This window comes from Mustelus asterias, chromosome 2, assembly GCF_964213995.1.
Source record: "Mustelus asterias chromosome 2, sMusAst1.hap1.1, whole genome shotgun sequence".
Taxonomy (NCBI): Eukaryota; Metazoa; Chordata; class Chondrichthyes; order Carcharhiniformes; family Triakidae; genus Mustelus; species Mustelus asterias.
In genome coordinates this window covers 112,747,196-112,761,149 of record NC_135802.1, presented here as the reverse complement: position 1 = coordinate 112,761,149, position 13,954 = coordinate 112,747,196, and the positions used below count along the sequence as shown (strand labels likewise).

The 13,954-nt window shown below is 42.4% G+C and overlaps 1 protein-coding gene across 1 annotated transcript in view; it reads left to right on the top strand.

Moving 5' to 3' along the window:
* The window catches only part of LOC144480979 (A disintegrin and metalloproteinase with thrombospondin motifs 16-like), a 235,139-nt gene that overhangs the window by 79,097 nt on the left and 142,088 nt on the right, over positions 1-13,954 (top strand). The window contains exon 3 of the mRNA XM_078200606.1: positions 7,216-7,501. Within this exon, the coding sequence (XP_078056732.1) occupies positions 7,216-7,501 (286 nt within the window). The remainder of the gene's footprint in view (positions 1-7,215; positions 7,502-13,954) is intronic.

Genomic DNA, 13,954 nt, shown 5'->3' with positions numbered 1-13,954 from the left:
CCTAATCTTCTTCAGCAGCCTTTTATGGGGCACCTTATCAAACGCCTTTTGGAAATCCAAAAACACCGCATCCACCGGTTCTCCTCCATCAACCGCCCTAGTCACATCTTCATAAAAATCCAACATGTTCGTCAAGCACGACTTTCCCCTCATGAATCCATGCTGCGTCTGATTGATCGAACCATTTCTATCCAGATGCCCTGCTATCTCCTCTTTACTAATGGATTCCAGCATTTTCCCTACTACAGACGTTAAGCTGACCGGCCTATAGTTACCCGCCTTTTGTCTCCTTCCTTTTTTAAACAGCGGCGTAACATTAGCCGTTTTCCAATCAACCGGCACTACCCCAGAATGCAACGAGTTTTGATAAATAATCACTAACGCATCCACTATTACCTCTGACATTTCTTTCAATACCCTGGGATGCATTCCATCCGGACCCGGGGACTTGTCCACCTTCAGTCCCATTAGTCTACCCAGCACTGCCTCTCTGGTAACATTAATTGTATTAAGTATTTCTCCTGCTGCCAACCCTCTATCGTTAATATTTGGCAAACTATTTGTGTCCTCCACCGTGAAGACCGACACAAAAAACTTATTTAAAGACTCAGCCATATCCTCATTTCCCACTATTAACTCTCCCCTCTCGTCCTCCAAGGGTCCAACATTCACTCTAGCCACTCTATTCCTTTTTATATATTTATAAAAACTTTTACTATCATTTTTTATATTAATTGCTAGCCTAGCTTCATAGTCTATCCTTCCTTTCTTTATCGCTTTCTTAGTCTCTCTTTGTTGTTTCTTAAATTTTTCCCAATCACTTGTTTCTCCACTATTTTTGGCCACTCTGTACGCAGCTGTTTTTATTTTAATACTCTCCTTTATTTCCTTCGTAATCCACGGCTGGTTCTCCCTTTTCTTACAATCCTTGTTTTTTGCTGGAATATATTTTTGCTGAGAACTGAAAAGGATCTCCTTAAAAATCCTCCACTGTTCCTCAGCTATCCTACCTGCCAGCCTGCTCTCCCAGTCTACCTTAGCCAATTCATCCCTCATCCTATCATATTTCCCTCTGTTCAAACAGAGGACACTGGTTTGGGACCAAACTTTCTCCTCTTCCATCTGAAACAGAAATTCGACCATATTGTGGTCACTAGACCCAAGAGGGTCCTTCACAATAAGATCCTTAATTCTACCTACCTTGTTACACAATACCAGATCCAAAATAGCTCGTTCCTTCGTCGGTTCCGTAACATGCTGTTCAAGGAAACTATCCCGACAGCATTCTAAGAACTCTTCCTCCATTCCACCCTTACCGACTTGAGTCTGCCAGTCAATGCGCATGTTGAAGTCCCCCATGATTATTGCCGTTCCGTTTTTACACGCATCCCTTATCTGCTTGTTTATAGCCCTCCCTACCTCAACATTATTATTTGGGGGCCTATATACCACACCTACTAGTGTCTTTCTCCCTCTACTATTCCTCATCTCTACCCATAATGATTCCACGTTTTGTTCCTCAGAGCCTATGTCATCCCTCAGTACTACCCTGATATTATCTCTTATTAATAGCGCGACCCCACCACCTTTTCCTACCTGTCTATTCTTCCTAAACGCTTGATACCCCTGGATATTCATCTCCCAGTCCTGGTCACCTTTCAGCCACGTTTCTGTAATGGCCACTAGATCGTACCCACTTGTGCTGATTTGCACCATCAACTCATTTACCTTGTTCCGAATGCTTCGTGCATTCAGGCAAAGTGTCCTTATTCCAGCTTTTATCTGGACCCGCTTTGATGAGTCGCGAACACCCTCTCCCTCTACTCCCTTATCTAAATTACCGCCTTCATTCACTTGCACCCTCTCCTCTACCATTAATTTTGTAATTCCCCTTACCCCTGCATCCTCCCCCCCATCAATTAGTTCCTTGATCCCAGTCAACTCTTCTAGCTCCCCTCCCCCCAACCTATCTAGTTTAAATTCTCCCCTGTAGCCTTAGCCAACCTACCGGCCAGGATATTGGTCCCCCTGTGATTCAAGTTCCACCCGTTTTTTGTATACAGATCACCCCTGCCCCTAAAGAGGTCCCAATGGTCCAGGAACCTGAATCCCTGCCCCCTGCACCAGTCCCTCAGCCACACATTCATCTTCCACCTCACTCCATTCCTGCCCTCACCTTCCCGTGGCACAGGCAGTAATCCTGAGATTACTACCTTTGCTTTCCTCTTTCTCAGCTGTCTCCCTAATTCCCTGTACTCCCTTTTCATGACCCCTTCTCCCTTCCTACCCACATCAGCGGTACCAATATGTACCGCTACCTCAGGCTCCTCTCCCTCCCACCTCAGGATTTCCGGGACGCGACTAGCGACATCCTGGATCCCGGCCCCAGGGAGGCAGACCACCATGCGAGACTCCCGCCGACCTCCGCAGAAACGCCTGTCTGTCCCCTTCACCATCGAGTCCCCGATTAATACCGCCTTCCTCCTCTTTTCCTTAGCCCTCTGAGTTACAGGGCTGGACTCCACTCCGGAGACACGGCCACTGCTGCTTCCCCCAGGCGGGCTGTCCCCCCCAGCAGTACTCAAGCAGGAGTACTTGTTGTGCAGGGGCAAATCCACCGGGGTGCTCTCAACCACCCTAGCCTTACCCTTCCTGGCCGTCACCCACTTGGCCTCCTCCCGTGGCCCTGGTGTGACCACCTGATGATAGCTCTTGTCTATCACCTCCTCATTCTCCCTCATCAGCCTAAGATCCTCGAGCTGCAGTTCCAGCTCCCTAACACGGTCCCTCAGGAACCGCAGCTCGACACACCCCTCACAAATGTGGATGTCCGGGAGGCCAGATGCCTCCAGGACCTCCCACATCCTACACTGGGAACAACACACTGGTTTCACACTCATACTGGACACTTTATGTCAAGTAAGACAGTGAAAAGTTAATAAGAATGTAAGGAAACAAAAACTCATCCCTGCTCGTCCAAGCCCTGTGAGCCAAAGCCCTGACAGCTCACTCAACTTCCCACTCACTCTGCTGCCCGCTACGATGCTGCCCGCTGTATACTTTGGTGCGCTTTTAAACCCTCCAAAAACTTCCCCAGGCCTCTCCTGGCCCTACTTCCGGTAGACTTGTCTTGTGATGGAGATCTTTGTACACTGCAAGTTCACAGAAAGCACATCTGTAGTTTCCCTCTGAATTGCTAACAATTATATTTATTATATTGATTTATAATAAGTCAGGAGGGAAGTGCTCATTACTGGAATTGAAAGTTGAGGTTCTGTATCCAAGTTATATCGGAGTATCCAATATGTTTGAAAATTTGACATTTTAAAAGTCCTATTCGCTATGTAACGTTGTTTATTGTTAAGCAAATATTCAAACAGTGGAGAGGTATGTTTGTTAGATGATGTAATAACATACAGATTTATTTTCTGCTTTAATGGCGAATGGCAAAGAATTGGATAATTTGTGATCTCCATAACGTGAAGCCCTGGCATGCATAGTTCCAACAACCATCTGTGTTGTTTTTGGCATGTGCTGTGCAACTCATAACGTACCTAACTGTACTGTGTAATATTTTAAAAATTTATAGTGTCAAGTCACATTCCTAGTACAAATGGTAAGTTTTTAGAAATGACTAACTTTGGAAAAATGGCTAACCTGCTGCACATAATCAGTGAAATGGTTGATCAACTCAAAAGCTGTGGAGAAATCAAGGAAGACAAGAATGGATCATGGTCACACAGAGAACGTTGTTTGTGAATCTAGTTAGGATGATTTGGGAGGAGCAGACACCTGAGTGGAGAGATTCGAAGAGGGAGTTGAGAATGATGGGTCTGTCAGGGAACAATGCAGTTATGCCATGGAGTGGCTGCAAAATGCACTGGTGGCTGCCAAGTTCAGACAGGGGCTGAATGCTTTTCATTACCGCCGTCTTTAACCAATATAACTGATACTTAAATGTCATTGACATCCACCTCCTTGTGACTCCTGATTCTAATACTTTCTAGGTATTTCTATCTAAAAGGTCCATGTGTATTTTATTTTGGCCATGCTGTAGTTGTGTGGTGTTCTGGTTTTGTTCAATTCTGATCAAGGCTGTGCTCCAAGCTTTGGTAAACATGCAGAGAAACAGTGGACCTGACCCCTGGGGCATAACTTTCTACTTGGGGGATCTTGTAGCAGGAAGCTCACGAATTATCTTTAAATGTATCACAATGGGATTCCCACCATACAAAGACATGAACCCTGTTACGCCACTAGCAAAAATGATTGAGTGGGGAAATCCCACTGTCGTAAAAGCCATTTTCGGTCTCCTGCTCTTTTTCCCTCCCCTTTCACCATTCCTGCCCACCCAAAACAGGCAGAAAATCCCCTCCTCCCCCTCCACCCTGTATTGTGACAAAGGACTGAATTATGAAGAAAGATTTGAGGAAATTAAAGATAGGGTGAGATTGTTGCTGGAAGTTAGGTGAGTTAGGTCGGACATTTTCCCATTGGTCCAACCCAGCTTCACTGTGACCTGTTTTCCTGGGTCAGAGTCAATTAACTTTGCATTGCTGACTCCCAGTAAAATCTCTGCTCTTCACTGAGACTGTAGAGGAAGGAGATGTTGTGGTTAGCTAGGCAAACCCTTTGTTGCTGCTGCCGAAATGAGGAGGGCCCATTTTAAAGTGAACAGAAATCCTTTAAATGTGCTATCTCCAAAACATTACTTGGCCATGAATATATAATGTGAAAATAAACAAAAGAAAGCAATTCAAAGGCTTTGGAAATGAAGAACGTTTGCATGTCACTTGCAGCTCAAGAAACTCAGCCTAATCTTTCCCATTCCAATAACGATGCCAAGGTAAATAGTAAATAGGATAATAGCTGATGTACAATAATTGCACTGTAGTTATTCAGAAGTCACATTGTGAAGCAGTGAATTTTATCGTCCCACTTGCCACAGGAATCGGAGCGGGTGAGGGGCGGACCATGGAAAGGTCTGTTGACCTCAGGCAGGATTTTCCGGTTTTCCGGCGAACAAGGCCGAAAAATCCCACTCAAATTATTTTGATTCTTGTTATAATACCAGAAAAGTTACAACAGTTATATAGCAGGGAATTGGATTACTCCAGATGATCATCAGATAAAATTACTTTTCGTGTACCCCATACTGCACTTATTACAGGATATATTATTTAAACCTGATGATATCATTGACCTTTCAAGACAAACTATTACATCTGCCACAGAGGGAATGGGTGAGATACTAAATGAATACTTGCCTCAGTATTCACCAAAGAGAGGGACTCGATGGATGAGGAGCCTAGGGTAGGGTGTGTAGATATTCTGGGTCATGTCGCTATCAAAAAAGAGGAGGTGTTGGGCGTCCTAAAAAGCATTAAAGTAGATAAGTCCCCAGCACCTGATGGAATCTACCCAGAATACTGAGGGAGGCAAGGGCGGAAATTGCTGGGGCCTTGACAGATATCTTTGTATCCTCATTGGCTACAGGTGAAGTTTCAGAGGACTGGAGGATTTGTTCCATTGTTTAAGAAGGGCAGCAGGGATAATCCAGGAAATTATAGGCCGGTGAGCTTTACGTCAATGGTAGGGAAATTATTGGAAAAGATCCTTGGGGACAGGATTTACTCACGTTTGGAAACAAATGGACTTATTAGTGATAGTCAGCATGGTTTTCTGAAGGGGAGGTCATGCCTCACAAACTTGATTGAGTTTTTCGAGGGAGTGACGAAGACGATAGATGAGGGAAAGGCAATGGATGTTGTGTACATGGACTTCACTAAAGCCTTTGATAAGGTACCTCATGGTAGACTGGTACGAAAGGTGAAGTCACACGGGACCAGAGGAGAGCTGGCAAGATGGATACAGAACTGGCTTGGCCATAGAAGTGGAGATGCCGGCGTTGGACTGGGGTAAACACAGTAAGAAGTTTAACAACACCAGGTTAAAGTCCAACAGGTTTATTTGGTAGCCATTTATTTGGCTACCAAATAAACCTGTTGGACTTTAACCTGGTGTTGTTAAACTTCTTATTGGCCATAGAAGACAGAGGGTAGTAGTAAAGAGGTGCTTTTCTGAATGGAAGGCTGTGACTAGCGGTGTTCCACAGGGATCCGTTCTGGGACCTTTGTTGTTTGTAGTATATATAAATGATTTGGAGGAACATGTAGCTGGTCTGATGAGTAAGTTCGCAGATGACACAAAAATTGGTTGAGTTGCGGATAGTGAAGAGGATGTCAGAGGATACAGTAAGATATAGACTGGTTGGAGACTTGGGCAGAGAAATAACAGATGGAGTTTAATCCGGACAAGTGTGAGGTAATGCATTTTAGAAGGTCCAATGCATGTAGGAATTCTACAGTAAATGGTAGAACCCTTAGGAGTATTGAGAGGCAGAGAGATCTGGGCGTACATGTCCACCGATCACTGAAAGTGGATAAGGTAGTCAAGAAGGCATACAGCATGCTTGCCTTCATTGCTTGGGGCATTGAATATAAAAATTGGCAGGTCATGCTGCAGCTGTACAGAACCTTAGTTAGGCCTCATTTAGAATATTATTTACAATTCTGGTCATCACACTACCAGAAGGATGTGGATGCTTTGGAGAGGATACAGAAGAGGTTTACCAGGATGTTGCCTGGTCTGGAGGGTACTAGCTCTGAGGAGAGGTTGGATAAATTCAGTTTGTCTCACTGGAACGACAGAAGTTGAGGGGTGACCTGATAGAGGTTTACAAGATTGAGTGGCATGGACAGAGCGGATAGTCAGATGCTCTTTCCTCGGGTAGAAAAGTCCAGTACTAGGGGTCATAGGTTTAAGGTGCTTGGGGAAAAGTTTAGAAGAGATGTGCAAGGCAGGATTTTACACAGAGGGTGGTGAATGTCTGGAACGCGCTGCCTGGAGAGGTGATGGGAGCAGGTACGATAGCGGCATGAAAGGGGCAACTAGACAAATGCATGAATAGGATGGGAATGGAAGGATATGGACTCTGTAATTGCATATGGTTTTAGTTTGCACAGGCATCATGATCGGCACAGGCTTGAAGGGCCTGTTCCTGTGCTGTACTGTTCTTTGTTCTTATTTTGTACTTTTGCAAGTATTAATCCAATGTATCATCCTTTATCTAAGGTGTCCACATCTTGCTTTTGGCAAGCTGTAAATTTGGTGTGCAAATTTTCAAAAAAATCTCTTGTATTTCTCTCTCTCTAGTCAGGTTTGATAAGGACAGAAGAAGCAGATTACTTTTTGACACCGCTACCTCAGCACCTTGCACTTAAGCACAATTACACAGCACCTGAAGGGCACCATCCACATGTCCTCTATAAGAGATCTGCAGAGCCCAAAGTGCATCTTCAAAATAATGAGGTAACCATGCACCAGAGGTCAATGGGAATTGGACGTTATGATTATAAATATCATCATCAACACCGGCGCCGCAATGACTACAAACATGGACAGCTTCAAAAGCAGCACTACTGTGGAAGACGCAAGAAATGTATGTAAGGGAATTATTGTATTTTCTTAGTCACATTTTGGGTGTTTTAATGTATCGAGTAATTAAACACTGGCAATATAATAATTCTACTGAAGAATTCAGATGATTTCATAATAAAATTGGAAGGTTTGTGATCATCAGCTGAACCCAAACTAAATTATCAATCAGTCTCTCTGAAGGCAGAATTTAATGTTGGTGACAAGGATCAAACTATTATTTGGTTGCATTAATTGGCCAGTTAGGGTCTCGATTAGTGTCTGGACAGGAAGTCTGTCCACAAACCTTCCCACCCCCGTTTTAATCAAGTGGAGTTGGGAAAGTGGCGGGGTCCCCAGCCTGCACTCTCCTACCGAATTAAATGCCCATCCCTCCCGTCTCCAACCCAGCCATTGGAGGGCATAAAATTTTGCACCTCGTATTTATAAAGTTGCAGCTAACATGTTGTCAGTCTTTTCAATTTCTCAAGTTTTTTGATATCTGTGCTTAACAGGACACAAAGGATTGAATACACCAGGAAAGTCAATGGTTTGGAGGTGGATAAATGCAGATGTTACTTAAAAATTGGAGGGATACATTTAGTTTAGTGTAACAAAGCCAGAAAGTCACTAATGCAAGACTAACTCAGTGACTTTTTTCACTCCGAGTTGCTTACAGCTTAATAATATCAGTGAAGAGAAGATAACAAAATGGCCATTAATTCCTTTAGCACCTTCTGAAATTGCACTTGAAATAGAAGTTGTAAAGTTTCAGTTTAAGAACAACTATCACTGAGAAATTGTTCTGTTGTTTTGTAGCATTATAATAATAACATTTATTTTTTTAAGGTTGTATAAGATAGTATCTCAATGTAACTGCAGTTCCAGAAGGTTAGAAGAATGACAACCTGTCAGCTTGTGCACAAAGGCCAAGAGGCGAGTTATGCAAATTGGTTGTGGTTTGATTTGGCTTGCAACTAAATAGAAGATAATGAATAATACTAGATGTACAATATGGAGAAGAAATGTAATTTTAGATTTGATACCTTAAATTGTTGCATTATTGGGTTCTAAGATGATCATTCTGATTCTCAAGTGCCATTAAAAGCACATCGCTACTATTTTTCTACCTACTTCTTAACGTTATCAAATTGCAAAAATCTAGGAAGCTGTGGCTGGTGTTTCCATTCCAAATTGAAGTCTGTGAGGATGGGAACCATTATAACTTGGTCTTCGCTGCAATACTGAAAATTAAAGCAATGATGTATTAATTCTATTTTCTAGCAACCAATATTGGGAACATGCGCAGAAAAATCTGGTTTACACTCAAAACTAGATAACTGCATTTAACTGCTGTAAATGTGAATATTGAGTATAGAATGTTTAATTTGAATAATAAAGCAACATATGGAGGAGGGGATATAACAGTGATGTTAATCTTGTTATATTTTTATTAATTCATTTTATAGAAAGTTATTTTATGAAATTCAGGAAGCAAATATACATTGTCATTGGAGATTAACCTCATGACTTGCTAAAATACAATAATTTGTGAATAAAACCTCAGCTCTGTGTTTACCAAACTGAAAGGCAAAAGCAAGACATTGACTAACTTTAAATTTAAAAATCTGCTGTAAAAACTCAGCATTTGTAGAGAGAGAGAAACAGAGTTAATGTTCAATTCAAATCTCACTCTTCATAACTGAAGAGAGGTAGAAATGTAATGGGCTTTAATGCTGTCATATTGTTCTCAAAATGTTGACCTAGATTTTCACTGAATCAGAATGACTCAGGAGCCCATTTGAAAATGGTGTCTGGCACCCAATTCTGGGATTCCTGACGTCTCTCGTGGTTTCCTCTTTTTGGAAGTGCCTTTTAAGGGTGCGTGCTCATTCAGGTCAAAAGTCCTCACTCTGCACTCACGACCTCACCAAGGTTTAGACACATCTTAATCCTCCACAACTTTCATGGAGTGGGGCAAGTTTTCAGTGCGTCATAGTTCTCTACCACTCAGAGGTGTCATGAACTATAGTCTGTCTGAGGAAACCTTTTAAAAGGTTCTCCTCGTGCCCCAATGCTAAGGTATGATACTTATACGCCTATTCACCCACTATACATTTATAGCATTATGGTACGAGATCAGAAACCCTAAGGTATATTATGAAGTTAGATAGACCTCAACTATTTGCTATTTTGGCATTAATATGAAGATGAGGTGTTTCACTCCAGGTGTGATTTTATTGACACACTAGAAAACTTTTATTAAAACAAACTTCATTTAACAACACAATTTAACTATAACAAATGAATTAGCTTAACATTTACCAATTGAACAAAACTTAAACATGACAGGATAAAGTTCTTAACTGCTAACTTATTCCTATGAGTTCCAATTAAAACAATATTCCTCTTACAAACTTAAAACCCCTCTTTAAAATCAGTTAGCAACACACAACTTACCTGCTTGTACTTAATAACAGTCCCAGAGCATTTTAAACACCTCTGGAGAGAGAGTGACAGAGAGACACTGGTCTTCTGAGGACCCAAAAAGCAGCCTGCAGAGAGAGAGGGAGACAGAAAGACACCTCTTGCATCTTTCAGGACCAGGCAGAAAAACTGACTTTTAAAATAAAAGAGAAACTATACATCTTCCTTGGAAGCTTAGCTCCAGCCATTAGCACATGACACTGTCTCTTGTTAATCAACCTAATCAAAACCCTACTCGTAGACCCCAAAGGAAACCTAAGTAAACTCAAATGCATTAACTCAGTTTAGACAAACACACCATTGGCTAAAATCAGTCATTATCCTGCATTCTCAACATTTGAACTGTCTGGTGCCCAGACAAATTGGCACCGTGTAAAACAGAGTTGACTTTAAAACATACCCTTTACAAGAAACATGATTTAAAAAAAATACATTTCTTAAAGGCACAGTTAAATGAATCCTTCAGTGACAGAAAAAAACTTTTTTAGTACAGCCCAATAAAAGTGTCAACCACCCAGACCCTTTATAGTGTCAATAGCTGAAACTGGAAATGTTCCGTTTGCTCTGTGTAGGAGCTCTGTCCATACCCTGCATCCTCATGAGAGATGCAAAATAATAAGGAATGCAACCTGCTACACCAGGATTGAGTGGGTGAGCAGGACAGCTAAACAAAGCATGAAAAGACCAAATAAATATGAAATGATAGCTTGTTAATAATGCAAGTTTATGTTTTGTTTATACTGAGTCTGACATTGCTTCACTTGATCTGTGCAAGCTACAGTAAATGCTTTAATCACAGTTTCTACAATCTTCCAATTTTGTCAATGCATGCTGTAATTCTTAAATACCCTGAAGCTGAAAAGATTTAAATGTTACCAATGCAGTCAACCTAAATTACAACTTCCATTTAAAACTGCTGAAGAATGGAATGGTAATGTTGCCAAAATACAGTGTTTAACAGTAGCTGGAAAGAAAAGGTTGAGTCTTTCACTACTTTCCTAATAAACGAGTATAATTTATACAGACAACCCATATGAAGTAAGACAGTAGAAACTGGAGTATAAAAACAACTTCAGCAGAGTTAGAAATTCAGATGGCAATAGATGATACAAAAAGCAGCAAGTTTACAATCTCCATAACGAAGTAAAGAGGCGAGGAAGATGCTGCAGGAGAGGAAGCAATTGTGAGGGGGAGTGGGGGGGATTGATAGAATGTCCCATAATAAGAGGATAAATTATGAGAAAGAGAGGGAATATATGAGAAATAGGAATGAGACAGGAGAAGTCATGAAAGAGTACCAATCAGATTTCAAGTAATTGTTAGAAATCAAATGAAAGTGAAGTTCATCTTGTGTGATTGTGTAAAACAGTTGATAATGATTCATTTTGCATTCCCCCAATTCTCCTTACTGTGGTCTTCAATAGCAGCTGCTGCTGAAGACTGCCAATGTAATTTCAGCCTTAAACCCCATTTATTGGAGCTGTGTAACCTCCAAAGAAATTCATTCCCATTGTTCTGCCCTTTATTTTTAAGTTGGTGAATGAATCTAGTTGCATTTTTACCATTTGAATTTACTTTCAAGGCAAGGGTGACAGCAAAAGCACATTCTTCTAAACATTAGTTTGAAATGATTAATTTATGTATAAATCTGATCAGGCACGTGCCAGTAATTCTAACAGCACCCCCCGCCCCCACCACCACCACCATTGGTGACACTGCTTGGAAGGCACAAATCTGGAATTCCTTCCCCAAACCTCTATACTTCTTTCTTCCTCTAAGACTCTGCTTAAAAACCTACATCTCTGACAAAACATTTGACCACTTGTCCTATTGTCTCCTTCTCTGACTCGGTGACAATTTTTGTTTCATTACATTCCTATGAAGTGCCTTGAGACATTATACTATGTTAAAGGTGCTCTATAAATGCAAGCTGCTGTGATTAAAAAGTATGTTAAAGTGGCAACTTCCACCTCTTAATTACCAACATATAAAACATTAGTGGCTGTTTGCTGCTGATTGGAGGCAATCACCTCGGCACATTTAACCATAGATCATTGTACACCATTAAAAACTGTATTTAAAACATGACTGCTTACATACAGCAGGAGTGCTGTCTGACTTCTCTCCACCTCTCGTCCTGACACCCCCCACTCCTGCAAACCAAGCTTGTCATTGCATCCCTGGTTGCAAAATTATATTTTGTTCCCCTGCCACTTCTAGCAGCATGAAAAGATGAATACTGATTGTTTCACAGTGCAAAACACTGTTATCAGCTTCTGACACTGTGGTGAACTGAAGTGGCACATGCAGTCATGTCCTTTTGTGTGTGCCAAAAAAACATTGAAGGTGCATGATCATGATATCATTGACATGATCAGACTGGTGCAATGCCAGGGTATCAAAATTGGTCAATGAATGAACAGGCAGTTTTGTTCCTCATTCACTCCTGAAACAAAAAGAATCATAAAATAAGATGAGCCCTATTCCAGAGCTATTTAAATGGCCACTGAACTGAGGTGCTTCTGATTTACTTGTGCACAGGCACGTTTTGATGGAACAATCTGTAGTTTAGGAAGGCAGAAAATAACATTGTCTTGTGTTGCTATGGGGGCAGTAGTTGCAGTGCCACTTACTCTGAGCAGGACAATAAGAGGAAAATGCAGACAGGGGAACCTCTGGGAGGAGGAGGAGGGCTCTGCATTGAATGCCCTCCCCAGAAAGGATCTTGAGAAGCACTGATCCTACGTTGCAATGAGCCAGGAGCAGTGCCTCAGAAGCTGGAGCCTCCAATCGGGAAGAGTATGGTCATGCCAGAGGCCATGAAGGTAACCATTCTATACCATTATATTTCTCACTCAGGATCTTTCCAGGCAGGAGCAGCCGATTTCAGCAAATTGTTAGTTTACCTTGCATAGAAGGGAGGGGAGAGAGTCCATCAATGTTGCACACAATTCTGTGTTTCTCCTGACTTCAGTGAAGAGCAATACTGCAGCAGTAAGGGCTAACACTGTAGATTTGCAGCTGTTGTGATACCGTACTAAGAAATTAACCGCAGGGAACTGGAGGCTGCCTGGGAAGGGGGAGACTACACATGCTGGATGCTACTGGTCAGAGTGAGAGGGACCACATTGTGAGGCTTAGCTTTGGTAGAAAGGAGCTTCTCCATTTTCCCCAATATGGATCTACCATTCCATGATACTACATCCATTTCAGATATCCCATCACCAACTCCCCATGACCTACATCACTTCATAAATGGCAAAAAAGGGCGGCACGGTAGCACAGTGGTTAGCACTGCTGCTTCACAGCTCCAGGGTCCCGGGTTCGATTCCTGGCTCGGGTCACTGTCTGTGTGGAGTTTGCACATTCTCCTCGCGTCTGCGTGGGTTTCCTCCAGGTGTTCCGGTTTCCTCCCACAGTCCAAAGATGTGCGGGTTAGGTTGATTGGCCAGGTTAAAAATTGCCCCTTAGAGTCCTGGGATGTGTACGTTAGAGGGATTAGCGGGTAAAATATGTGGGGGTAGGGCCTGGGTGGGATTGTGGTCGGTGCAGACTTGATGGGCCGAATGGCCTCCTTCTGCACTGTAGGGTTTCTATGATTTCTATGAAAAACCTTCACTCAACAATTTCACCCAATCAACATTACATCAATAACACAAAAAACCTATTCATCCTTGTGCATCCAGTGTCTTATAAGTGTTTTTGCTTGGCCTAGTGCCCTCTACACAGTGCTGCCCCAGTGACTAGTGTGGCTGGTGCATGGTTGCGGGAGATGGGAAATGGCTTAGCAGGATTTCCTCGAGCAGGGTCTGAGCGAAGGGCCTAGCTTTGGACTGCACTATCTTGCATGGGTGGCAGTCGTCTGAGTTGCTGGCTGAGAGGTAACAACAGGAGCACTGGCAGAGCGGCAGTGATGGGAGCATGAATGCTAGGCAAGTTACAGTATAAGGAATTTCATGGTGAAACCTGAGTGATGGGAGTGTGTTTTAGT